At 36.3% G+C, this 25,281-nt stretch overlaps 2 protein-coding genes across 2 annotated transcripts; one reads left to right on the forward strand and one right to left on the reverse strand.

Annotated features, from left to right (window-relative positions):
- Window positions 1-248: 248 nt before the first annotated feature.
- LOC126824176 (uncharacterized) lies at window positions 249-5,792 on the forward strand. Its single transcript, XM_050553360.1, has 6 exons — window positions 249-253; window positions 1,242-1,459; window positions 2,554-2,786; window positions 3,106-3,259; window positions 3,900-4,078; window positions 5,763-5,792. The coding sequence occupies exons 1-6, from the start codon at window positions 249-251 to the stop codon at window positions 5,790-5,792; spliced, it is 819 nt and encodes a 272-aa protein (XP_050409317.1).
- A 13,146-nt stretch (window positions 5,793-18,938) lies between these two features.
- Window positions 18,939-23,038, reverse strand: LOC126824824 (coadhesin). The gene is made up of 4 exons (XM_050554227.2): window positions 22,766-23,038; window positions 21,336-21,512; window positions 20,039-20,413; window positions 18,939-19,202 (listed from the first exon to the last, which is right to left on the reverse strand). The coding sequence occupies exons 1-4, from the start codon at window positions 22,977-22,979 to the stop codon at window positions 18,985-18,987; spliced, it is 984 nt and encodes a 327-aa protein (XP_050410184.1). The 5' UTR covers window positions 22,980-23,038; the 3' UTR covers window positions 18,939-18,984.
- Between the last annotated feature and the right edge of the window lie 2,243 nt (window positions 23,039-25,281).

Consider the following 25,281-nt stretch of genomic DNA (forward strand, 5'->3'; position numbering starts at 1 on the left):
TAAAACATATTATAACGTCTACTGATTGTGATGAGGTTACCTTGGAAACCACTTTACGGGATGGTCATGCGTATTATGTGACGGTAGAGGTAAGTTCAGTTCATTGTAAGAAATTTGTGAAGCCATGGCGTCAATCGTCTGGGATGTTTTAGAGATGACAGTGTTAAATATTGTATGAAATGTGTTCGCTTCTTTCATACATCCATTAGAAGCAAATTTTAATGTCTGAAATATTTTACAGGCCACGAATGGAGTTGGTTTATCATCCACATTGATTTCGCGGCCGATAACAGTAGATACGTCACCACCTGTAACGGGACACGTCATTGAAGTTCTTCATTCCAATTCTACAGGAATTGACGTAGATTATATAACTAACCAATCAACATTCTCCGTTAGATGGCAGGGTTTCCACGATCCGCATTCATCAATAAAATACTATAAACTGAAATTGGGTAGATGCCCAAATTGTGATGACGTCATACAAGAAATCGAAACTGGAGCATACCCATGTAAGAGTTTATATCTTCAATGCTGTTCATAATAATTATAGGTTTGATTTATACACTATTTATAAAAACAAACACCAAATAAATACAAACAAAAATCTTAATTTATTAACCGGTGCTGCACGGCTTATGTTACTACCCGGTTCGAGCTACCCTATACGCCAAATATCAGTCCCGGGACAACCCTAGTGTAGAGTCAACTCTGAACAGACAGGCAAACAGACAAACAACAGACAAACACACGACCGTCACAAATATTTGTATTGATTTCGTATTTCAGTTTTTACCTTTCAACAATACAACATTATACCCGGTAGAAAATATATTACCACGGTAACCGCATGCAATATGGTCAACATGTGTGCGCATGCTTCTTCTGATGGTGTCATTGTTGATGTCACCCCACCTATAAGTGGCAGGGTTTTAGATGGCACGAAGGATTTAGATATAGATTTTCAAGTTTCCAGGTAGTTTCGTAAAGTATTATCTTTATTTCAATAAATTAAAACCAAAAACAAATATCTGAAACAGAAATAGTAATCTGAAACCAATACAATGACTAATGCCCTTAACTTAACTTTAGTTTTCAAGTTCAACATTTTCTTTACATTTTGGGGTGTTTTTTTTATTTTATCCATTTTCTGGAATGTTTTTTTTATTGGGTTGATTTATATACCCAGAAATAAAACCATTTCGTAATTTTTTAATATACATATGCATTTTCCGATACAGAGATTATATAGGTGCCAAATGGTATGGTTTTAAAGATGCCGAATCTGGTATAGAAAGATATGAATGGAGAGTTGGTACAACGGTTGGGGGAGACGATATATTACCACCCAAAGCTTTGCCTGTTGTACAACTAACTTATATATCGAACCTACCGAATAATAAACTATTGCCACTTGGTATAAGAATGTATATAACCGTTAGATGTTATAATAAAGCTGGTAAGATTACAATGCATGTACTTTATCATATTTATATGGTGACTGGGAGTGGCCATGTAAAATCTAGCTCTTTATCGTATTGATAGTGGCCAGGTAAAATCTCGTCTCTTTATTATCATATTTATCCTGTTACTAGTTTGCTGTATGATAAATAATCTTACTGATGGCAGTGTTATATTTTCGGCCATTTACAGCCTCTTTGTCACCAATGGGTTACTTGAAATCATCGATTTATATTTACAATTTAACATCCCGATATTGCACGATAAAACTGGCTGTTTTAATTGACAATTGTCCCCGATTGAAAGGAAATGTATAATTGAATTGTTTTGACTCCGGAAAATGGTGTTACGGGTGCCTTCTTTAATATCGTTATGGTGAAGTGAAATGGAATGGGTGTTTAACATCCTACTGTTCTGCTCCAACTGAAGACGAGTATACGGCAAACAGTGTGCTATGGGGGAAATTTTGTTGTCTTATATCGAATTCCAACTGCCAAAAGATCTTTTATGTTCACGCCAATGTGTACACGGGACCTTTGTTTTTGTCCCATCCTGTCCAACGGATCGAACACGGAATTTTTAGGTTACCAAACCAACGTCTTATTCACTGAGCCACCGCGGCCTCCCATATCGTATTGGACTTCCAATAGAAATATATAAAAATAAATTGGCATTGATCGAAAATTGAAATCGAAAGCTAATTATTGAATGTGTATCATGTCACTGTATTTCATCACTTCTTATATGATAGCCATTCTTTTAATTGAGAAAATATTTCAAAATATGTATATCAAGCACATCGTGGGCCACTGCAATTCGAGGAATCGGTGACATAATTATGGCGAGTAAACATTGACACAATTATAGCGAGGAATCATTGACACAATTTTGGCGAGTAAACATTGGAACAATTATGACGAGTAATCATTGACAACTATGGCGAGGAATCATTGACATAACTATGTCGAGTAATCATTGACACAATTATGGGGAGGAGTCATTGACACACCAATACCTCGATCAGATTGTATCAAGAATTGGTCTCACTGTACGAGAGTATGTTGATGATTGTGTGTTATTCTATATATTTAGGCTTATATACCGAATCAACCTCTAATGGTTTTACTATTGATGTAACGGTTCCTGTTCTAAGAAAGAAGCCCATACTTGCACCAACGTTCGGTAGTATTTTACCGTATACAACCATTAGTAGAACCAGTATTAAAGTTGAATGGGAATTTACTGATGATGATTCGGATATAGAACGACAATACATATCTATTTCTCCACATGTTTTGGGTGACTTCAACGCTTCAGCAATGATGGTAAGATACAATAATTAGTTATCACTTCCAGGGAAGTTGTAAAATCTGTCGTGTAGCTTTGTACAGGAATTTAATATTATATATACTGTTTTACCCAGAAATACCTACAACCTCGGGTCCACCAAATTACCAACGTTAGCCGTACAGCAATGTCTAAATACCAAAATCGTAGAGTTCAGATATGCTTAACCAAAGTAACATTTTCGGCTACATTTGTTTAGGTTATCGATGAATTTGATATAGTGATGAAATAGCGTGGTTGTTACCCATATAATGAAATGGACTTTAACTAAATATGTTTGTTGTTTTTTTATGTCAGATTCCCAGTGTTTTAACTGAGTTTCAGTTTTCAAATCTGGATTTACATGATGGCAGTAAATATAAAGTGAAACTTATTGGATGTAATTTAGCTGGTTTGTGTCAGTCAGCTGTTATTGATGATATTACTGTCGATTCATCACCACCAACCAGAGGTATTAGTTATATAAAAGACTTTTACTAAATGGCATTAGTGTTTTCATTTTTCTCAGCTTTATTGGCTGTACACACCGAAATTTATCAATGTTGTCAAGAAAGTGCCATCAACTTTTGTTGAACTCTTTGGACATGCTGCTGAGTATCATTTTTTTACAGTCCACTTGTTTTCTCGAACTGTCTTCATTAGGAGAGGTGGGGGGGGCGAATCGTTAACGCGTGCGCTTGAAAGCATAAAGTCTGTCACTGAACCAAGCGGCGTGGTTGCGATTCCCCGCCTGTACGTAACAAGGTGATGGGTCGCATGTCCAGCCTCGTGGGTTTTCTCCTGGTCCGCCGCAGAATTGAACCATACGTAATTCACGAAATTACCTAATTTGTCTCGTGCAGAAAACCCCATCTAGTTTGGTTTCATCTTGAATGAATTTTGTATCACTAACCACCGGAACCATTTGCCTTATCTGATATATGTGTTTGTTATTCGTGGTGTCTGTATAATGTGTCCTGTCCGTAGGTTTGTCTTGTGTAATTATTTGTGTGGTGCAGTCGCCGTACACTTACTAATAACTACAATAGAAACATGTATGATGGAAGGTTGTCTTTAAACGGATTGATGATAGTTTAAACTCTTCTTCCTAGGAATGTTTGCTATCTCTACTGATCATGCTGCTAATTTAAATCGTCACCGAGATAATTGGATGAGATGGTCAACTAATGCTATCAATATATCATGGCTGGGATTCTCGGATCTACATACTGGTATTAAAGAATATATTGTTAATTTGGGAACTCAGCCATTCTTTTGTGATCTTCAAAAGGTAATATATAACACTAGATACAATAGGTGGGGATACTTATCAAGAAACATTATCTACAAACAACCTACTGACCGTGACTAGATACAGTAGTTGCGGATATTTACCAAGAAAAATTAAAGTCGGCACATCTTTAAAGAACATACTGACCGTGACGTTATGGGTCGAACTGTCGCCCGCTTTAAAACTAAGAAGCCATTGAACTGATTTGTTGATAAACATTGACTGACAGTTCCTCCCATACCACCACACATCCAAACCCTTGTACTTCAGGTTGAGCAAACCAACTGTGTACCAGATAAAGAATCGTCAACGACTGACCGTGTCCTTAAATAAAAATCATTACATAGATTTTCCAAAGTTGTAAAAGAACTCAAGTTAACCCTTACATGCAGTGTTGTTTATTATTTGTTTGTTCTATTCATAGCATAAAACAGAATCAACGTTTCGGCACGTACCAGGAGACAGCTTTGATGATGAGGGTGTGGTACAAATGGTTACTGTAGAAAGTGTTAATTTACAGTCCGTTAAATCCGTGTTTATGTCTGTTTGGGCAGTCAATGGGGTAAGTAATGAACTAAACGATCGGGAACATGAAATCTATCAGGTTAAACTAATCTTCATGTAATCCCTAATAAATAAAATGTTGATATCACACAAAATGATCAGAACAAAATGATATGTACTTAAAGCTTAGTGTTGTTTATATAAACTTGCTCGTAAATATAAACAATGAGATAGAGGAACCAATAACGCAATACACGTCTATAATATAGATAATGATGACTAATATGTTTTTTTTACGTATATTAATGTTGATTCAATAACATGTTAGAATGGACGTTACCGCTTATGGTTATGTTACATGATTTTATTTGTAGATTTGCTTTACTTGTGTTAATTTTTTTTAACAGGTTGGGTTAAAAAGTCAACCAATTCATTCAGAATTTGTGCTAATGGAGGGAGGGATTCTGGATTTAGTCCGACGATGTAATGTAACTTATAATTGTAATGGACTATGTGTTTGTGCTCCACAAGATAGACAATGTCCAAAACCAACATTAGATGAACTCAGATGTAAAGATATAACATCAGGTATTTTGTATTTTTATTTAAATGTCTTAAAGGCAACTCGTCATCAAATGTACAGTAATGATCATTAATGCAAATCCTGTTATTTATGCCTAATTATTTATTTTGACATTATGAGTACATAAATTTATTTTTCTTTTAAACAAACTACACATTATGTGTCTTTCGTTTCTATACAGGAAATACAAATAATATCATCCAGGTAGTCGCTGTTACCGATTTATGGCTGTCGTCGTCAGTTTCGAAAAGATTCACTTCAGCTGAAACGTTTTTGGCTGCTAGTTGGAGAACAATAAGTGGTCAAGGTCTATCGGTTATAAGGTATTTATTGATAAAACATATTTGTTGATAATGAAGGATACGCGAAATAAAAATAAACAGATAATATTTGATTATATCTTCCTTGGTATATATATATATATATATTTCATTTTGTTCTGATCTCTGTTAACCACAAACTGCTTAAACTTAAACCCTATACACGTAACAGTAAAATGAGTTATATGTCAACAGTTAGAATAGTATTGTTTTTGGGTTAAATGCCCAATTTCCAAAACTCCATACTAACTTTATCGTGTTTGTTATTTGTCTGTAGATACGAAGTGAGTGCTGGCTATTTAAATGAATCAAAACCCATTGGTATCTATAAAACACACACAGAACGCGCCTGGTTTGATGTTGGTCAAACTACAGAAGTTATTCTTACTTTAGCTAAAGGTAAACAATTTATATATTAGTTCTTGCCTAATTAAATTTGCCTCTTGTAAAATGATAAAAATCATATTATGGATAATCGATCCTACAGTATTTATTAACTTGGGTATTTTGTGACAAGCCCTGATATCACTATAGAACCTGTAAACGCGTGAGAAGAATACGGGTTATCCGTCTTCCTATAATTGGTCAGTAATATTCATAAAGTGAGTATTTACATGTAAGTCAGTTGGTTAGTATTGGTCAGTATGTACAAATAACGTGATTAATTAAACAAAGGTTGGCTAACCCGAACAGATCACACGAACCAAACTCTAGTTACTGCTAAGACTATACCGTTTACTACTTAGGTCAAACCGCCTGTTTTCTTTCATCTGCGTCATTTGCTGTAACCGACGTCAGTAAAACGCGAAATCATCAACTTCTTAAAGGGGTATTATGAAAGATTGGTACACAGCTGACAGTTCTCGCTATAGATAAAATAGATAATGAAAAGAGAATATTTCGGAAATTTCAGTCAAATTAATTCACCCTGAGCCGAGTTATCGTCGTTAGAAGAACGGTGTAGCCTTGATTGGCATTGCTACCGTTATTAAGATAATAACAAAGTGTCGATTATCCAACTTCGAATTACAGAATACGGAGAGTGTATTTTTATTTGTTTTTCTTTATTGTTTTTCCGATATCTCTGTTCTTCCAGGAGATGTACTGCAGGAGTCGGTGTCATATTGTATATTTGTAAAAGCCTGGTATACTTCTGAACAATATGCTATATTTAAATCACCTGGTATAATTGTACTGACGTCGGCGCCCAGTGTTAGTTATTTAGCCTCTGCTGCGGTGAGTTATAAATCATTTATCCAATATATGTTGGGTCAAACTGTTTTATTGGCCGATATCCCACCTTACTGAGCGCCAGGAATGAAACTTTTAAGAAAAGAATAATTTATTTTACGTATATTATTATTGCTGGAAACTCGATCAATAAAATTCCCGAAGAAACAGTTAATTAATTATGATTTTAAGTTTTGATTATTTTTATTAAGGTAAAGGAATTACGAGATATTTCAAGCAGTAAAGATATAGATTATCAAGCTTCAACTGATACCATGATCATTAACTGGAAAAATAAATTCAGAGAAGGAGCCCATGGTCTGGATTATTATAGGATATATATTAGTACACATCCTATGGGTAAGTTTAAGAATTACACCACATATGCAGGGGCATCTTAGCAATTGGACACGCTTCCTCATCAAGGCGATCATAAGCTAATTTTGATCACGGGCACTTACGAATAGGGTAGGTTAACAAGTTTTTTTTTCGTTAATTTGGGGAGATCTTTGTTTCCGTATCCAGTTAATCTGTGGCGAACTTCGGCAAATGTTACCACCACCATGTGCAGTTCACGATGCTTGTGTTGATAAATGATTCTTTATTTCAGGGCACAATATCCATCGATCAGTAATCGATGTAGCTGGATCTGAAAATATGTACATAGCTAATAGTTTAAAGCTAGAAGAAAACAGAGAATATTATACGATAATTATAGCTTATAATAAAGTAGGTTTAATTAGTTGGGCGAGTAGTGATGGTATCATATTAGATAATCAACAACCTTCATCTGGACTGGTTCACGATGGTGACTGTGAGTATTGCTTAAACATGTATTGTTAGTGTTTCTGTTGCGTCGTTCTTGTAAATCACTTTTGTTTCAATTTGAGTGAATTACATGCCCGGGATTGTACAGCTTATAGCTGAATTCCAGGATCCATTCACATGATTTGATATTTGTTGTTTATTTCTTGCGGTGTCTATACAGTTTGTCTTGTCCGCTGTTTTGTCTTTGTGCGTATAGTGCGGTTCTCCTGCGCTTACTGTTGAGATATCTTTATGGTATAAATCAATCTATTTTTGATGGGGATCATTCCTTTCAAATATTTTGACATATATTGGTGATACACCATTCAAAATAAGGAAAATGAAATGAAATGGGGTTTAACGCCCTACGTTTCTGCTCCGACTAGGCACATACGCCATGCATGTGCGTTACAGACTACTCTTATTTCGAATTCTAATATACCGCGGGCTTTCGCCCCATTCGAATGATTGACTATAGCTGTTCCTTGTCATGCCCTGCGTAATTCACTACTGACAAGGAGGAACCACGCTGGATATCCCGAAACCGGAATCGAACACTGGGTTAAAGATATCATAATTTAAGCTTTCAAAACGTTTCTAGTTGTCTGTCTCAGGTAGGATTGTACCACTAGAATACATATTTACCCCATTCGGGCACATAGTTTTTGTGATTTAATATTTTATACAGTTACCAACGTTTATTTCAGCTGTATATGATACAGACTATTCAAGCTGTATAACAAGTGTATCAGCATCATGGTATGGTTTTACTGATAGTGGATCTGGTATAGAGAGTTATTATTGGTGTATTGGTACAGATGATAGTACTACTGATTGTAGTATTAAACCCTGGGAAAATATGGGATTATATACGAGAGGTTATCGAAATATATCTACATTATTAAAACAAGGTTAGAATCTTATTATGGTACCATGTTTATCTCGAATACCAAAGACAACTGTGGTTAATTAAATTATTGAATACTTTAGAGGTGTAAGATTCTCTCTTCGGATATAACAGATTTCGAATGATTCTTCAATTCTTTAATATACCGGAACATAAATATACATATATCTTCATACAGTACTGACAGGCCAGTTACTGCACTTAGTTAGGGATCCTAACTAGTGACTGCATTCAATGTACATATTTTGTAATATTTAAGGACAATCAGATAATAGGATAAAGGTAAATGTTGTAATTAAAACTGATAGGTCGATAAATGAACAATGCATAATAAATATAATAAATCAACAAAAACAATAGATGGGATTAACGTCGTTACCTAATGACGGCTTGAAATGGATGACAGGTTAACGACTTACTAGCTGCAGTTGATCTTCAAACATTAATTATCTTAGCGACTGGCAGATTATCACACCATTATAATACTATTTAGTTGTATTTTTGATATCAACAACATGATCTCAGGCCGTATGTTCCTCACAACTTCAGAAACGAACTTTAGGTAACTCATTTGTGTTTCTCTTGTGAGTATATCATAAATGTGTTTCGCTAATACTATTCGGATTCATTTCATAATCTTCATTTTAACAACATCATTTAATATTGATTTGAATAATTGTGTCTACATCAAATAGAAAGCACAGGGTATGTTTTTATGTTACAGACTTAGAAGGTAGAACAATCTATCACAGGGTTTATGCTGTAGATGGAATTGGATTAACATCTGATGTAGTGGTATCTAATGGCATAACTATTGATATTACACCACCTTATCCTGTTGATGTCGAATACATCGGCGATAATCTTATCCTTAATCCATCTTTTGAACAAGGACTACAGAGCAAGCCCACGACATGTGATGAACAAGCACCAGTCAATTGGAAGATTGATCCAACATTTTGTATTAAAACGGTCCAATCACACTCGTCGAAAGATGGTAACAGTTACGTCAAAGTGAAAGGACGAATTGAACAGACCGTTTCAAATTTACATCGAGGCAATGTCTATCATTTGATCGTCCATGTTGGATATCCTCATGACGTCAGTATACGGGATCATGTTCTGGAAGGCTTCGTCCAGTTTGGGAAAGAACGGCAGACATTCAACCTTGACCCACAGTTATCTAAAGGAGTAGATGAAGTTCAGTCGTTGTCTTTAATTTTATGGAGTAGATATATGTACGTTGTCCATCCTACAGCTACTACAGAAGACATTATAATTGGTACAGTTAATTTAGATATGGAGTTAGCGATAGATGATCTGTATTTGTTTGAAGTTGATTATGTAGATATACGGAGTGAATCGAATCATTTAATACATCACACAGTCTTCACACCATATTGGTCATCAATACACCTTGCGTGGCATTTTGAAGATAATGAGATTCCTATTATTGAAAATAAATGGGCACTAGGTAAATGTTTTTTATCTCTAAAGGTAGTAGTTTATCTTCTCTTCTAAGATTCTATGCAGTCATAAAAAGGTTTTAGTTTAAACATATTTATTTTGCTCAAAACAGTTTCACTGAGAGTGAAATCATAAGTTTTTTTCCGATGTACATTATAAATAATACATTTTATAGAAAGTGCAGGAGGACCGCACCACACACAAACAAGACAAATCTATACCGACATCACAAACAACAAACGTACATATCAGATTATGTATTGGGCGTGTTGAATTACAATAGCGTTAATAATAGTCAAATATATATGGATGTCTGTAAATCTTGAAAATGAATTGAAGCAAATTAAACAATGATAAACCTATTAATGCCCTTTAACAAGATTAGATGCATGTTTTTGTCTAAACCACTATATTTAACTAAGAGATTTATCACTATAGAATTATGTATTAAAAGCACATGGAACGAGATAACTCGGGTTCAGATTGCTCTCTGTTCGATTTTATTTAATGACCTACAATAAAGGATATTCTTGGTATATTTCTAGGAACTGTAGAAGGTGGGACACAGATTAAAAGTTTTACAAGTGTAGGTTCACGTCACCATGTAACCATATCGGACCTGAAGCTTATTCATAATACTAAACTGTACGTCACAGTGATGTCATCGAATGCTGCGGGGCTGTCAGCTGTTAGCCAATCACAGAGTATAATTGTTGATATGACTCCACCTATAATATTCGAGATAAACGATGGCTTAGGTATGAATATAATATAATTGAATGCTCGGGAGCTTAATGATCTTCTATAACAGGTTATGCTAATTCACCCTCTTCAAAATTAATTAGTATTCCACTATATAGTTTATGATCCTAATTATCATTAAATTCTCCAGTTGAACAAATGCGATTCTTCTTCTCGCTTTCTCAAACTTTAGGCAGTTTAATAAACTGACGTAATATTTTAGGATAATACTGGATTTATCCAAGTACATCAAAATTGTTTTTATCTCATGACTGTTTGCTTTAGGTCCTGATGTGGACTTTCAATCAAGTCTGCATGTATCAGTCAACTGGAAGATCGAAGATCACGACAGTGGAATAGATTACTGTATGTGGGCTATAGGTAGGATATTGTATATTCATATAACCTGAACAATGAATTCGTCTAGTCATACGGATGGGGCCATAAACTGGGGTCCCGTGTACTGCGTGGCCTATACCCGTTAAACCCTATTTCATTTCATTTGTAGACGAGTTCGTATTTGAACTTGTTTCACCAATTATGCGCGGACAAGCTCGTATTTGAACTTGTTTCACCAATTATTTGTAGAGTTATTTGTATCAAACTATGTCAGAATAATTTATAAACGAATTGAAATACTCAAAATGTCATAAACCTATGAAGGTATCATTATTTACGTACGGTAGAAAATGGGCTGAATTTTATACGCTGGAGACCCGTAAATACGACTATTGAGTGCCTGGATGATTATTTTAACAGAATATTGCTTTTGGTTTCTAGGTACAACTGTGGGGAGTTTTGACATCCAATCATTCAAACGGGTAGATCATGGTCAGTCGTTTGCTGAAACGGTTATAAATGAAATTGGTTTTCAAAATTCAAGACATATTTATTCAACTGTTAGATGCTTTAATAAAGCAGGTCTACCAACCATAGCTTCCACAGATGGCGTACTGATACTAGACAAGATGGCGTCAAATTCAACTGGACAAATAATTATATTTAAAGATTATGTATCAGTATACCCTGTTCGTGATGAGTGCCAAGTGTTGACCAATTCTTTACGATTACATTGGGATTTATCAGACAATCAAGTGGACATCAAGACTATACAGGTATAATCAGTACAGACAATACAGTTTTAGATGTGTCATCAGTTGTTCTAGAAAGAGTAAGATATGCTGTCTTATGCACAACACCCGTCACTATTTATAATTGCAGGCATTCATCTGTGGTCGTACTGCTGACCATGATACTTAATGAAAATTTTATTTTGTCATGCCGTCATGGGCGACGCCCTTCTGAAATTTTACGTATACGTTTTACGCACTGTGATATATGAAAGTTAGCCCAGGTTTCAGGCGCTGTTAACTAATGTGGATCGCCAGACAGGTCACAACGCTAATCCGAACAATGATAATAGGTGACAGTTGTAATGTTTTAACCGCTGTTCTGATGGCCTTGTCCTTAAAGATTATCATCTACCCAGGACCTGTCTAGTTGGCTATAAGTGACAACAGGTGTAGAACAGGTATAAAACACCTGATGTTACCTCTCATTTGAAGAGTTCAAATGGCTAACAAATGTGTTGTACTCTTGTATTTAAATCACTGATCTTGTGATCATGGCCAAATCATTGCTAAATTTGGCTATAAGTAGTGACATTTGTCGTGCATGGGGCAGGGTTTTCTTACTGTTTCTAGAATACCTGATACCATGGCCACCCATCATTTGGGGATTTCACGTGTCTATATGTGTCCATGAATATGTTATCAGTCCGGCCAGCATTTGCATTATATTATATTTATGTTGCTGTAATAACTGCTGATACTTTGGCCACTGTTGTTTAAATGTATTTATTGTTTTATTTAGATTCATGTTACTGGAGAAACAACAGCACTATATAATAACATTAGTCTAACAGATCTGGACTATGATCGAGCCATAATACTAGGTATATCACTACAACCTGAAACACATTATAATATCAGTTTTTCTACCATCAACATGTTGGACATACAGGGCAACTTTATATGTAGAAAAATATTTACCATAGGACAACCACCTGTATTAAAAGGTTAGTATCATTAGACCACTATCCGATATTTGTCCGCTGTTATGATTTGGGCTAGAAATGATTTCTCTGAAACCATATATCATATCATAGACTTCGTTCTTTGTTTTTGTCTGAAATGGACACCACACTTGTCGCTGTTTTTGGATCATGTTAATAAAAACTATGGAATAGGTCAGTCTGTAATTTTATTATATTGATATGTATTTTATTCATTTTAGATTCGTCTAGAATACAGACCGTTGCTTCTACAGATGACAAAACTATGGAAATCTCCTGGAAAGGTGTGTTCGATACATCATGGAAGAATATGTATTATGAAGTCAGTCTGGGGACTATATCCGGTTCGGCTAACGTAATACAATGGCAAGAGACGAGAGAAACTTCCATTTCCATTCGACTACCAGATACAAGTAAAACACGACAACTATTTTTAACAGTAACGGCCATAGACCCATGTGGACTATTTGTGCGACATTCACATACTATCGTTTAATGAACAACAGCGATAAAACACCACCTAGCATCTAATAAGACTAGCTACTATTATGTTAATACAATCATAAATGAAGTCAGGCGAACTAAGCATTATATTTTTTAAAGACGAATGACACCAAATTAGATCAACTTCGCTATAGCCCAAGGCAGAGTATGCTCATTGCCGGAACAGCTGATAATACTTCGATAATCGATAATAGGGTCCCAATCCTTCCTATCTCGATTTTGCATTATACTATGTAATGGACTTTTGATTTGGACACCTCTTAGTACATATTAAATACAATAATTAATTTTTATATTTGTCCAATCTTGAAAAAGTCACACTTTCAATTCAGTATGGTATTACCCGTGTGGTTGTTTGTATCTCTCCACGGTGTGTGAGGTTTGTCGTGTTATTGTTGTCCGCCGAGCAAGCAACATATCACCTACATGCCTGTAAGGCATGCCCGTCTTGGGCTGTTGAAGAAAAAGAAGTTTAGAAATTCTGTGCCAACATAAATCAGGGGTGTGTTTTCATGATCATGATCAATCCTTTTATTATTGGATACTTGATGGAAGAGTTAACTCCCATATGGCACTGTTATGTATTAGTATGTGAGAGTTTATCGTCGGTGAAGTGTCAAAAGGGTGTATCTAAGAATTTCTTGTGATTAAGAAAAAGAAACTTCTGCACTTCAAAATATCCACAAATCAAGATACAATATTTGGACACATGATACCCAGAACAGTTCTAATTGGCGTAGAGATACACAGCTTAGACAGAAATGTGCATATTAATTGGGGGATTTTAAAATTGCAAAAAAGTGTATTTGACTAATTTCCCCGGGATTCAATCTTATGATAGTTCACCGACGTTATTGTGTTTGACGATATTTCTTGTTTTGATATCCGTGGCTAAATTTGCGTCGCCACAAGCAGAATCTGTTAATAATGGCACAGATTTCATACCAAATAATATATAATCTGGACTGTAAAATTCCGTATTAAAACAATTTTATTGTTTGTTTATACATTCATTAGCTAGAAATGTCATAAATATTAAATAATGTTGATTATTAAATTTATTTTGAACCATATAGAAAAGCCTTTCTTGGTGGCACAATAAGTAAATTATATTGAACTTATATAAACCAACAAGAGAGTAAGAGTTAAATCATTGCATTGTTGTTTTGAATCTTGTAAAGTCATATGTAAGAAGCAATGTTAAGTTATATCTCTCGACTAACAACCGTCCCTGTTCGTAGAAATTCTCGTAACGTCGTATGTAACAAGCAATGTTAAGTTATATATCTCGACGACGACACAACACTGTCCATGGAAAGTCTCGCATTGTAGGTATACCCATAGATAAATATCGTAATCTGTCGCCTGATGACCGACTTACTTTCGCCCAATTTCACTCCATTTTACAAACACAATGGTGACGTGTAGTTACCATTTTTCTTCAGAAATGATATGAGTTGTCTCTGAGATATCAAAGATATCAACGTTTTCCGATGTAAGCCGTCGAGGTTTTACCCTTTTTACAACACATGATCGCTTACGATCACTGCTGCTTGCGAGATCTAGGTTTAAACGGTCTTTTCATATATGGTTACATTTACAGGTAATTATTCTGAATACAATGTACATAGTCTATACAACGTCCACTCGACACAAACTAGGTGATTTCGTCACTAACAAATGGTTCAATTTTATTTATTAAAATAATTCGCTTGTGCGTCGGGACCCTAAAGTGTAGGAGAACGAACCCGGCGAAAGCCCACTAGGTTGGGCGGGTGACCCTACATCATGAAATGTCTCGACCAACCATAGTCAGTGTTTACCGAAATACAACGTACTATATGAACCAGCAACTGAACATAATGATCCTCAGATAGATCGGGAACTACACGTTGCGGGGCGTTGAAAGTCGGCAGAGTGCAACCTCTTATGACCACAATTTTTCACACCAAATCCGTTAATGGCTGTAGAGTAGTCTATCAAATTAGTTCCTGATCCTTTTTGTATGTTAAATAAAGATGAATGCGTTGAAACTTTGCGGCATATCTTACTAGACTGTAAATATGTCAAATCATGACACGAGCTCATATATGACATGATTCAGGTGAATTTTCAAAGCAAAGGGTTTAGCAGAGATGATTATGTGGTTTGGTTCATGTTTGGATATCCTATCAGAAAGGAAGCTGATAATTTATTTTTAGTATTTTTTTCTCGGCTGCTAGGTTGGCAGTTTTAAAGAGAAGGTTGTATTTCTTAAAGCAAAATCATAAGTTAGAAATACGTGCCGTATTTAAATCAATTTTAACAGCTCATATGAATAATGTTTATATTTATATGAAACATCATGGATTATTACACAAGTTTCAACTTTTATATCAATTAAATCCATATATAGAAATTGTTGATGATAAAATCCTCGTGAAATTTAATTAGTAGAATATCATAATCATATATTTATTTTATTATTATATGTAATATTTTTATTCTTTTAGTCGTTGATTTTATCATTATATTTTGTTTTATATTTTAACTGTGATAAATAAAATAATAATAAAAAAAAACAGGACAATTGTGGGCGTATGGACCGACGGTCATAGGTGACAACATAATACGCCCACACTTCAATGTGGGCGTTTACTATAACCTATAGGATGTCGTATTTTTAATTTTAATACATTTCATTCTGGTGGTTTTGACAGATGGTGTTCAAAATTGTATACGGGTCTTACTTGTATAATTATTTCCTTTTAATGATCGGCTTGTTTGCTAATTTCTGTTTCATTGTTGGCTTTCCTACTCCTGGGGTACCCAAGTTTTTGGAAAAAGGGGTGTCACAACGGAATGCGTCACACCAAATTTGAAATATACAATGTACAGACTCCATCGCTTTCCATCGCTATCTTTTAAAAATTGATCTTTTGCGCATAGAAAGGACTCGACAATTTCGAACGTTTTGAGACAGGTACTATACCGCCATGTCCTCTCGGCCGACAGGGAGTCTCGGAAACGATCAATTCCCGTCGGGTGAATTCAGAACGCAATGTCATGGATCGCTAAATATCGATATTGGTTTTGTCCTTTGATGAATACAATGATTCACACCAAATCTAAAAAAAAAAAAACCAAGTATAGATCTGTGACATCTATCGTATTCACGGTGTTTTTAGGTAAGGGGTCATAACTCTGGAAACAAACGGTTACGGGTCACTGATTATCAATCGGTTTCGCCTCAAATAACCAGAAAGCTTCAAACTAAATATGAAGAACGTATGTTAACAAATATATCCTGTTTTGCATTCACAAAGTTTTCGGGTAAAGGGAAATAACTCCAGCAGGGAAGGTCCGTTGTCAACTGAAATTAAATTAAGACGTGATCTTTAGTTTCATCCGAATCAGACAACAGTTGTAGCCTCTGAAGGGTTTGCCATTTTTGTTTCCATATTTCGCATTTTGCATGAAAGGAAGGGGGCATAACTCTGGCACGAAACTTCCGATGCGCACAAAAATTGGGTTCAATCAAGAACGGCTCGTCCTTAACACATATTTCAAGTTTTGCATTTTGCGTAAACGGCAGGGGTATAAATCAGACACGGAAGGTCCGATGCGGACCAAAATCGACCTTATCCAAGAACTGTTGATCCTTATCACACATATGTTCAGTTTCATCTAAATCGTCTCTGGAGGATACATAACTGTGGTATATACGTATTATATGCTTTTACACTATTTGCATACAGTGGGCAACCATTTTGACGGATTTTCACGAAATTTAAACTCACACAAGAAATATGTGAACGTTTTGTTTCGTTAAGAAAAAAAAGAAAAAATGCTACCACCAGAAAGAGTGTCCACAAGACCACAAGCTCAATACAGATCAAATTCAAAACTTCTGGCCTTCTACGTTCGGACCAGAACCGGCAGTGTGCGGATATTCACTTCAGGGCTCCCGTGAAGACACGATCAAATCACATGATGGAACAGACCGACTCGGTCGGTTGTTAAATCAGCGTGTCCCGGCTACCATCTCTGCGGGACCGTAGTCGCGGAATGTGACAGCCACGAGATATATCTCGAATAACGGTGTCGGAGTTATGCCCCCTGCCGACCGGGGAGCCTTTCAGGGCCACCGACGACTTTGCCATGAAATGTCTGTCTAATCAATTGGGCATGGTCGGTGACCTACATACCATGGTGTTGATATGTAACGCGGAATCAAGGTTCGATTCCGGGGAGGGGTCCCTATTTAAAAGAGCGTGATAACATTTGAGTTTCCTTCAAATCAAATCAAATGGGATTTAACGTCCTACTGTTCGGCACCGACTGGGCTAATGGAGACGGGCATACACCATACAGTGTGCTATGGGAGGGGGTGATGGGATTGTCCTGTCACTACGGCGTATTTATTTATGTATCGAATTTCAACTGTCAAGGTATCTTTGGCGTGCATAACAATATGTACACGTGACCCATGTTTTCCTGGGGGGTTGGATGGCCGAATGGTTAGTACGTGCGTGCTGTATCATAAGGCCTGTCATTGAGTCAACTGGCGTGGTTTCGAATCCTCGGTTGTACGTGACAAGGAGTAGGGTCGCCTGTCCAACCTCGTGGGTTTTCCTCGGGTCCTCCGGTTTCCTCCCACTGCTAAAGACCCCTACGCGCAAGCGAATTATTGAAATAAAATTAAACATATGTTAGTCCCGAAATGACCTAGTTTGTGTCGAGTGGACTTTAAACTCCATTTCTCTCTCTCTCCCATGTTTTGCGTCCCACCTGAATGACTATATTTTATTGTCCCTTGCCAGGTACCCCGTCCGGCATTATATTAAACTAGATCATTTCAAAGACTAAACGTTAAGAGAAATATAATGTTACAATATTCTATTCCTTTGGGTAATTTTAATTGATTTATAAACGCGAGACCCGTGGGGTATAACGTCCTATTGTTCTGCTCGACTCGGCTAATGAGTACACGGGACCTCCATTGATGGTACCATCCGTAAGACTAGACAGCTCTCCTTCTCAGACCCTTCGTCCTGTACTACTGACAAGGGGAAAACTACACTGGAGAATCACGATGAACTTTCTAAACCAACACCGGAAACGAACACATGACCGAGACCCACAAAGGACTATCCCAATTTCCAATTGATTCTTTATTAGATTCTCTGGTTGTACGTGAAAAGGAGAAGGGTCGCCTGTCAAATCTCGTGGGTTTTCTCCGGGTCCTCCGGTTTCCTCCTACTGCTAAAGACCCCTACGCGCAAGCGAAATTTTGAAATAAAATTAAACCATATGTTGGTCCAGAATGACCTAATTTGTGTCGCGTGGACGCTAAACCCAATCTCCCTCTCTTTCTCTCTCTTTGATTTTTTATAATTATTGAATAATCCCAATATTAGTTTTCTGATTCATTTCGATGTATTACGTTTAGACCTGTAGTGTGTTGACAAGCACCTTTTAGGGACCGGAATTATGATGGAAAATGGAATAACAAGGCGTTTAACGTCCTACTGGTCTGCATCGATTCGGCTAATAAAGACAAGCATACCCCATACAGTTTGCTGCGAGGGACATTTTGCCCGGATAGCGAGGCTACGGCTCACTCTTATATCGAACTCCAGTGTGTATACGGACGGCTATGTTGTCCCTTGCCAGCCCCCCACCCGCCCCCGTGTTACACCCCAATGAACTTTCTCGATCAACACAGGAAAAAAACACTGATCCAACGTCTTACTGACTGAGCCACAGTAAATGAGACTCTATTTTATTTTATTTATCACAGAAGCAGATCAGTTGCTTCAATCGGGTAGCTGTTTCGTTCAGTAGACTGTATCCCGTGTTAATGGCGCCTGATGGATCGGAGGCAATTGCTTGTACAAATTCTTCACTTACTCGATCACTTATACCAATAGCGTACATAGTTATATTCTGCGCCTTCGCATCATTGGCCAAAATGGTTGTTTCGTTTATTGGGGTTTCCCCAGCAGCTGAAAATACAAAGAAATAAATTTCAGCAGAGTTGTATAAACCTTTTCTGAAGGTTACTTGTCACCTAAAAGATTTGCAAGCCCTTATCTCGTATCTAAAGACACAACCAAATAGCCCTTATTGCACAGGACACTCGTCTAAAAAGACTAATCCCATTTCAAACAAAGGGTGAGCATAACCTGCTTCGTTTGGAAGACCAAACACTTCTTAATTCATAGTTCTTAATTCATAGTTCTTCATTTGTTGTTGTATTTCAACATTTGTATACTAAAATTAACATTTGTATCATAAAATCAATATTTGTTTTTTAAATCAGAAATTTGTCATATCAAATTTGTAAATTGTTTCTTTGTTTATAATTTACTTGTATTTTAATATAATGATAAGATTTCATCAGATTTCGCAGACCAACAAATTTCCAAATACCAATCTTGCAAAACCTTTATCAGATACATTTCTTTCTATTCATCTTAATTGAATATTATTGACGACAGAGGGCGCTAGTGATGGGCTGAGAAACGGCTCTACCTAACGATAGTAGTCGTATTAGTACTTCTAAACTGTTTATTGACAATATACATTTATAGCTTTATAATTATCAATCTCTTTATATAACTATAATTTTAAACAATGTACTTCATGGGGGCCGATATTAATTATACTAAAATCGTTTCAGATTAGATACGTCATGATTCTGATCATGATTCTGAATACGAGAACGCGATTGGCTATTAGACTTACTATGGTACCAGCAAACCTACATGGGATTAGCTAAATATATCAGGTGTCTTAGATTATGCCTTGTGCTACATCAGATTAAATATAATATATTTACCTGTTATCAAGATACCAATTCTTCGAATATCTGGCAATCTGAACCTTTCACTAATTTCAAAAACATTTAACAACGCGTTTATTGCCACATCGAGAAATGGCAAGCCTCCTATCTTTTCAAGATCATTGATGCGAGCCTGATGTGCTGCGATATTGTTCGTCTCTCTTAAGAAAAGACTTTGGGAATCTATAATAGGAGATGCACCACCATGAGCGATGAACCCGAAGCGCCTAGCATCACCATCGATGCTCAGTTCAGTATAAAGATTCTGTAATAAATCCCTTTCTTGTCCGAACGCCTCAACAGTTATATTGGCCGAACTGTCAACGAGAACCATGACTTCAAAAGACTGGTTCGCACATATAGGTCTCGTTACTGTAATTACAAAAAAACAACATATAAAAACATTTATATTGTACATGAGAGAGAGAGAGAGAGAGAGAGAGAGAGAGGGATGGGTTACAGTTTTAGCGGATTGTGTTCAAATTTGGTGTGAAGCATAGTGGTCATTGGTGGAACTTCCCCGTTTGATTTTCATCTCTACGAGACTGTTGTTGAAATCCTTAGTGAGAAACACTAGGAGTCACGAAATGGTGGATCCTATCGATTTATAGTTCATGCGTATCCCCCCCCCCCATTCCAAAGTCTGATAAACTTGGAAGAGTATACTGCTTTGTCATTAATTGGTGTTAAATATTGGGATCATGAGATACCGAGCCCTATCTGTTCCACTCTTCGTATCCAGGGTCTTCCTTATTACTACGAAAGAGGATGCACTTCGAATCTGATTGGATTTCCATCACTAGACCCTTCCACACCAGGTTCATAAGTCTTTCGCGATGTGCAGTACCAGAGATTGGGTGGTCTAGTGGTTTAACGCGTGGTGTGAAACCATAAGGTCTGTCATTGAGATAAGTGGTAGGGGTTCGATTGACAGAACTAATATTTCGTAGATGCCACGTTTGCTACTAAACGTATCTTGCTTGGGAATAAAGGAGTGCGAGACTTATGATCATATAGCTATAGTACATGTCTATTGCCTGAGCAAAACAGGTGGAGAGACCTAATAGGGACCATTAGCATCAGTACGATAACGTCATCGATTCGGTAAGAAAACGAATACGAAAACGTCATCGTTTCATGTGCAATTGTGACGTAAACCCGTACGTGGGTGAAATTAACGCCATCTAGCTATTATCGTTAGAGAACACATGTTTACGTTTTCGTGTCGATGCGAAAAGTCCCTATTATCATAGATACCCTATTTCGGGCGATACAACAGTCTTAAGATCATTACCATTATCCAAACAAGCATTACTGTTACAGCTCTTTGTTTCACCAGGATCACCAGGACAGTCAGCTCCACCAAACTCCGGGGGAGGGTTGTCACATACTCTACTCCTTTTCTGTTCAACAACGCCACATACAGAACAACATGTACTAAACTCAGACCATGTTCCCCAATTACCGTCAACTGAAAAACTGTAAATCTTTTTTATAGGACACAGAGGACATATACTTCAATCATATCGTATTATCCCAAGTCAAGACTAACTGAAAACATTAATAATATTTGTTTTATCCCTAGTGACTACCTACTGGAAATATCATATACAAGTTGATAATCAGGCTTATGTCCGAACTTAAACGTCATTTAAAATTTAGACATCAGTTTAATATCAATTGTCCGTGATCCTGTCAATAAATTTGTAAAGTAATATTTTGCTTTTCGTTAGTAAGGTTGGTTGTCAGGCTAAATTTTCAAATACGCACATTTGACCTTCAATGAAATGTATTTGGAAATATGATAGGTGCATTCAGATTAAGAATAAAGAGAGGTCACCATGTAATTCACTGTCCAAAAAACACAGGCACCGAATAATTATTTCCGTAAGTTTGACGGCCATCGTTTCAGCAATACAAGTAGACAAGTTCACACCCGAAACATCTACTGGCGGCTAAAATATAATTATGGTTCTCAATTTATTGACATTTGTTTATATAAACGATAAAATCTAATAAATTGATATCATGCTCAGAAAAAGATTAAATCCAATAAATGGCCATTATGTTCAGAAAAAGATTAAATCCAATAAATGGACATTATGTTCAGAAAAAGATTAAATCCAATAAATGGACATTATGTTCAGAAGAGTATGATATTGATTTGGATGATTATAAAAATCCCGATGTCATTCTATGTCGTTAAACCGTAAAGTTTATTTCAAGTGAGACTACCAGCTTTATTAATATATCTATTGTAAATAGATGATTGACAAATTACAAATATCTATGTAATCCTAGGGCAAAGATCTCGACAGCATGAGTTAGTATTGGTTAATGATGACCCACTGTAATCGGCATTCGAAACTCGGCTTTCACAATTCTTGGTGTATTTCGCCCCCCCCCCCACACACACACCCAATGATAATTTCACGTTAATACTATAAAATAATTTTCAAAACCTTTTCTAATATCATCCACAATTTGTTATTTTAATAATCTTTATAAAACTTTGCATACTTTGTGTCATTTTTACATTTTAATGAGACTATGGCTGCAACCTTCGTCGAGATATACTACATATATTTCATGATTCCATCTTCTTCCACACTTGAATGAAGTCGTTACAAGGGTTGCCGTTCGTCTCATCTCTTTCCCCTCTTGCATGAATTCGTTTCAAATGTTCGCGGATGCATCAATAATAAAAATAACAAAAGAACTCACCAGCAAAGCATCTGCTGCAAATTTGCGATCTTCTAATTTGGTCGCAACTTATCTGTTTCAGTGTCCGACGTTGGTGGTACCGTCTCCACATAGACAGTTGACGTCCATAAGAATATCTGAGACGGATTCCATTTCGTACCCTGTGTCTTCTACCCGCATCAACAACCGTTATAATAATGACAAGAACCAGAGTTGCGGCCAATATAAACCGCATCTTGATGTATCTTCTAGTTGTATCAACGTGTACAACCAACTGGAAGACGACTGTTGAACATTGGGAATACCTCGTCTTTTAAACAGATTTCAGATGTTGACAGATGTTCTTGTTTCCCGGTAAAATTAAATTGAGTTTCCGTGTTTTAATATTACTTTTATTTTCATGTGAGGAAGTATCAAGTAGAAATTAAATTATTTGTGTTGTTACATACCCCCATAACGTAAACAATTTTTTCGTGGAACAAATACTTGTGTCGGGCGACATGTGGTCTACTAGTGTCTGGCCCAAAAACCACGGAACCACCCCTCAAATAGTGCCCCTCTCGGAAATATGACCTAAATGCTTTGGTCATCCTTGATTATCCAGGCGTATCCAGCATTGACAGCCATGCAAATAAATCAACAAATTAAACATTTCCAGAACTTAAAGATACATTATGGGAGATAAGATAAAGAGCTGGGAGTTCTCACTATAATAGTTAAAAAATAGATAACTTAAAGATACATCATAGGATATTAAATACAGAGCTGACAGTTCTCACTATAATAGTTAAAAAAGGATAACTTAGGCTAAAGGGAATTTGTTGAAAATGTCAGTCAAATTGATCCACTCTGAACCGTGATATTAGCGATTTAATATTGGGGCTAGCCTCGATAATCATTACTAAAGTCGATAGGATAAAAAACAAGTCTCGATTATCCATTTTTTGATTTAATTATGAATGGAAGTCGAACAGCAAATCGAAACGTAATCCAATAAACATCGCAGACTAGCTAGGCCATCGAGGGTTGATTATGGTCTGGATAAGATCATTAATGCCTAATTAATAATTTAGATAACATTTCAGGCCTAAAAGGCATATTTAACTCTTGCATAATGTATGTTTAAATAAATTATATTTTCCTATTATGTTTCCTGGTAACTTAATCCACCATTTTATGTATAAAATTTGATTATGATATGCACCATGGCAGTCATGCGAATAAATCAATAAATGAAAGAAATCTATTGCTGCAATAAATTCATAACATAAGCAATAAAACTTAAACAAAGAGAAGCCGCATGAAGATATGTCACTTATGACGTCATACACATCAAATGTCACAATAATCCTGGAAGTCATGATCGCATTTCTTTTTTCATTTAACTGTTCATAATTTGAATTTGTGCCATGAACTCTGATTGGTTAATATTAGTTAAAATGTTTTGTGTCATGAACTCTGATTGGTTAATATTAGTTAACATGTTTAAAAGTCAATATAATCAAAATACCCACGATAGATAATTCCTAGGCTACAATCATGCCCATCGATTAGATTCAGCGAAAGATAGTGTTGGGGTTGTCGTACAAATCATGACTTCATTCGACAAATAAAATATTTTGTAACTGCCGTTTAGCCTATCATAGATCGCAAAATGGCAGAAAACACACAGGAAGAAATTTAATTAAATCAAATAATAATCTAACATAATCATGTATGAAGATGTCAGAGCAGTGGATTCACAGAATTTACCAGACGAGCAACCCATTTTTCGTTATTCAGACTTGAATGTTTAAAAAAAAAGCAAATTTAAGGATGGATATTGATGAATAATGAATGCTCAGAGATCCTCCTTTACTAGAGAAAGTAATGTTTTCGTATACAAAATACTTGTGTCAGACGACTGTCTAGATGATCCAGGCGTATCCATCATTGGCTCGAGTCGGGCAGTGACATAAACCTGGTGGCGTTGCACTTCCGCTTCCTGTTTCTGAGTTACACTACTACTTCCTGTTTCACAAAACTTCAAATCCGACATGAACCGTTACTTAACTCCACCGAGCAACGCTGGGTAAATAGCTAGAAATTAATGAATGACACTTCAACATAGTGCGTGCCACAATAATAGAAAGAGAGCTGCTCAGTTTAGAAAATGGTTTACCTAAGGACTAGTGTGCTATATTTGGCGAGGAACCCACCATGTGACGTCATGTAAAAATTCGAAGTCCCTCCATCGATGCGCAATTGTCGTATTATAATTGTTACTTGGGGGGTGGGGGGTAATATAAGGATTGGACTAACTCTATACACAGGGGTCTGACCTTCTATCCGCATATATATATATGCATACACCATGTCCAACCAGACAATATATAATAAAAATATATGGAATGCCTGTTTAAGACTCATTTTTACCTGCTCTCGCTTCAGCTCGGTTTTATTCAACAATTCGTAATGTCAGGGAATTTAACCTCTGCCGATTCACTCGTATATGTTTTTTCTTCAATCTAGTCGTTTTGATTTGCATAAATACTCCC

Source organism: Patella vulgata, chromosome 6 (assembly GCF_932274485.2).
Source record: "Patella vulgata chromosome 6, xgPatVulg1.2, whole genome shotgun sequence".
NCBI lineage: Eukaryota > Metazoa > Mollusca > Gastropoda > Patellidae > Patella > Patella vulgata.